The 2,281-nt window shown below is 46.7% G+C and overlaps 1 protein-coding gene across 1 annotated transcript in view; it reads left to right on the top strand.

The window, feature by feature from the left end:
* Positions 1-2,281, top strand: part of LOC121815776 (gastrula zinc finger protein XlCGF57.1-like) — a 5,065-nt gene continuing 2,784 nt past the window's right edge. Inside the window, exon 1 of the mRNA XM_042228048.1 lies at positions 1-331. Coding sequence (XP_042083982.1) covers positions 97-331 — 235 coding nt within the window. The 5' untranslated portion in view covers positions 1-96. The remainder of the gene's footprint in view (positions 332-2,281) is intronic.

The following is a 2,281-nucleotide window of genomic DNA, read 5'->3' as shown; positions in this document are numbered from 1 at the left end:
TCATGCAGGAAATGAGCGTCCGCCTCCAGTGACGCTTGCCCGGCGATCCCGGAAGTGTCTCGTCCTGTTTACATTCTGCTCTTTGTTCGCTGCAAAATGTCGAAAAAGCGGTCCGAGAGCCGCAGGCTGAAGGCCACCATCGAGCAGCGGATGGCGGCGGCCGCTCAGGAGATCTTCCGGCTGCTGCATGAACGCAGCCGAGCCGAGCTGCCGGAGCTACGGGAGCTGCTGGTGGAGCGGCTGTCGGCGGCCATCGAGCTCATCCTCAACGCGTTCGAAGCGAGCAGAGCGGCCGAGAGAGGCGCGGAAGATCCCGGTGGGGAGCGCAAAGGTCAGTGTCCACATTCAGCACCACACTGCAGCCTCAATTAGTCCCATTTACTGGCGCGCTCACGGTCCTCCCCCAGATCTTTTAGTGCTCATTCTTCTGTTTATATACGACAGATCTGAATGTATATGTATAAACAGATTTTCAATGATAACTTTATCTCCTTTCTGCATTTAAATACTCCGAATACTACATGGATTTAATGAAGTATTTGCACACAGTGCTATCAGGAAACATTACCTGTCAGTGTGGGAGTTTAGCCAGTAAACACATCACGTTTATTAGTTTCACATAAGTAAGTACTAAACTAACACGAGGCTCAAGAATGCTTGAGACTTCGTTTCAAATTTAGGATTAAAATACAGACCGAGCTGAAACAGTGTTGATGTGATGATGCTGGAATAAAGGAGCAGACATAAGAAACTGTGCAATGACAGAAGGAGACCAGATGCATGAAGATGGAAAAAGATGCTGGAGATGGTCCCAGACAAAGAGATGTTATGTGGTCCTTTCTGTACTTCTAGAGCAAAATAGTTCTTATTCGTAAGGGCTTTAAAAAACATTTAATTCAGTTCAATTCAATTCAGTTGTATTTATAAAGAACTGAATCACAACAGCAGTCACCTCAGGGTGCTTTATATTGTTGTAAGGTACAGTCGTGAGTGCATGCTCAAAATCAACAGAAGCAAATTCACGATACACGGAAGAACTACAAATTACACTAGAGCACTGCGGACTGCTTCGGAGGCATTTATCACCGACCCTTGCTACTAGATCTCGCCCACAGTGGAAATGTCTCAGGCGGTGTGAGAGGAAACAGAAGAGGGGTAAGCGCGGAGGCATCCGGAGTAGGTTAGCGGCTAATCCACACAAACCCGCTATTCCCACCATTGAACTGTCCCAATGTGCACTCCCCTGGACAGCAAGCTGGATTAGGCTCGCTTACTTTGGTCCACTTCGAAGTCAATGAGGGAGTGTTGGGTCTCCATGTTAACATGTGGAAACATGGCTTAACATGTTTCCACATGTTAACATTCCCAAAAGCGCCATTCATGCACTTTTGGAATGGGGTAGGGGGTAAGGCTCATGGAGGGGAACTCTGTGTTTACATCGATGATGCCTGGTGCTGCGACCCTGTTGTGGCTTGGAAACACTGTTCACCTCTGCTACTATGATCATCAATTGCAGACCATTCTACCTACTGATAGATTAAGTTCTATCTAATCTAATCTAATCTACTGAGAGAATTTTCAGCCATACTGTTTGTTGCTGTTTACATCCCTCCCTGCTCCATTAACAACAATTGGAGTGAGGCACTGAATGAAATGTATCAGCATGTCAGTGAGCAGCAGAAGGCCCACCCAGATGCTTTTCTCATCCTGGTGGGCGATTTGAATCATGCAGACCAAAAGACTGCCCAAACTGGAGAAACACGTGAAAATTCCTACACGGGGAAACATGTAATGTGGCCTTCAGAGACGGGATGAGGTGAGCCTAAGAACAGCAAGGGCAAACCAGTCATGTAGCATCGCCACCTTTTCACTGATTCCTCCACCCCACATGCACACAAACTCTTGCCCACGAACACTTGGATTGTGTTGGACACTGTTGTTTATAAAAGATTGTATTGTGTTGTATTTAAGATTGTTATTTTATTTTCGTCTCTATATTGTTTTACTGTACAATGAGGGCCATGGGAGCATTTCAGTTTTAAATTCCTGTGTATGACTGTACATATGGTGTTTGACAATAAAGCTGACTTTGACTCAATCAGATGACACCCCCCCCCCCCCCCCCCATGAGTAAGCACTTGGCCACAGTGACAAGGAAAAACACCCTTTTAACAGAAAGAAACCTATGGCAGGATCAGGCTCATCGAGGGGTAGCCACCTGCTACGACTGGTGGGGGGTGAGGAAGACAGGACAAAGACCCACTGGAAGAGAGCCACAGAT

This window comes from Haplochromis burtoni, unplaced genomic scaffold, assembly GCF_018398535.1.
Source record: "Haplochromis burtoni strain Fernald_Lab_line unplaced genomic scaffold, NCSU_Asbu1 Contig_299, whole genome shotgun sequence".
Classification (NCBI taxonomy): Eukaryota; Metazoa; Chordata; class Actinopteri; order Cichliformes; family Cichlidae; genus Haplochromis; species Haplochromis burtoni.
This window is presented reverse-complemented; position numbering and strand designations above follow the sequence as displayed.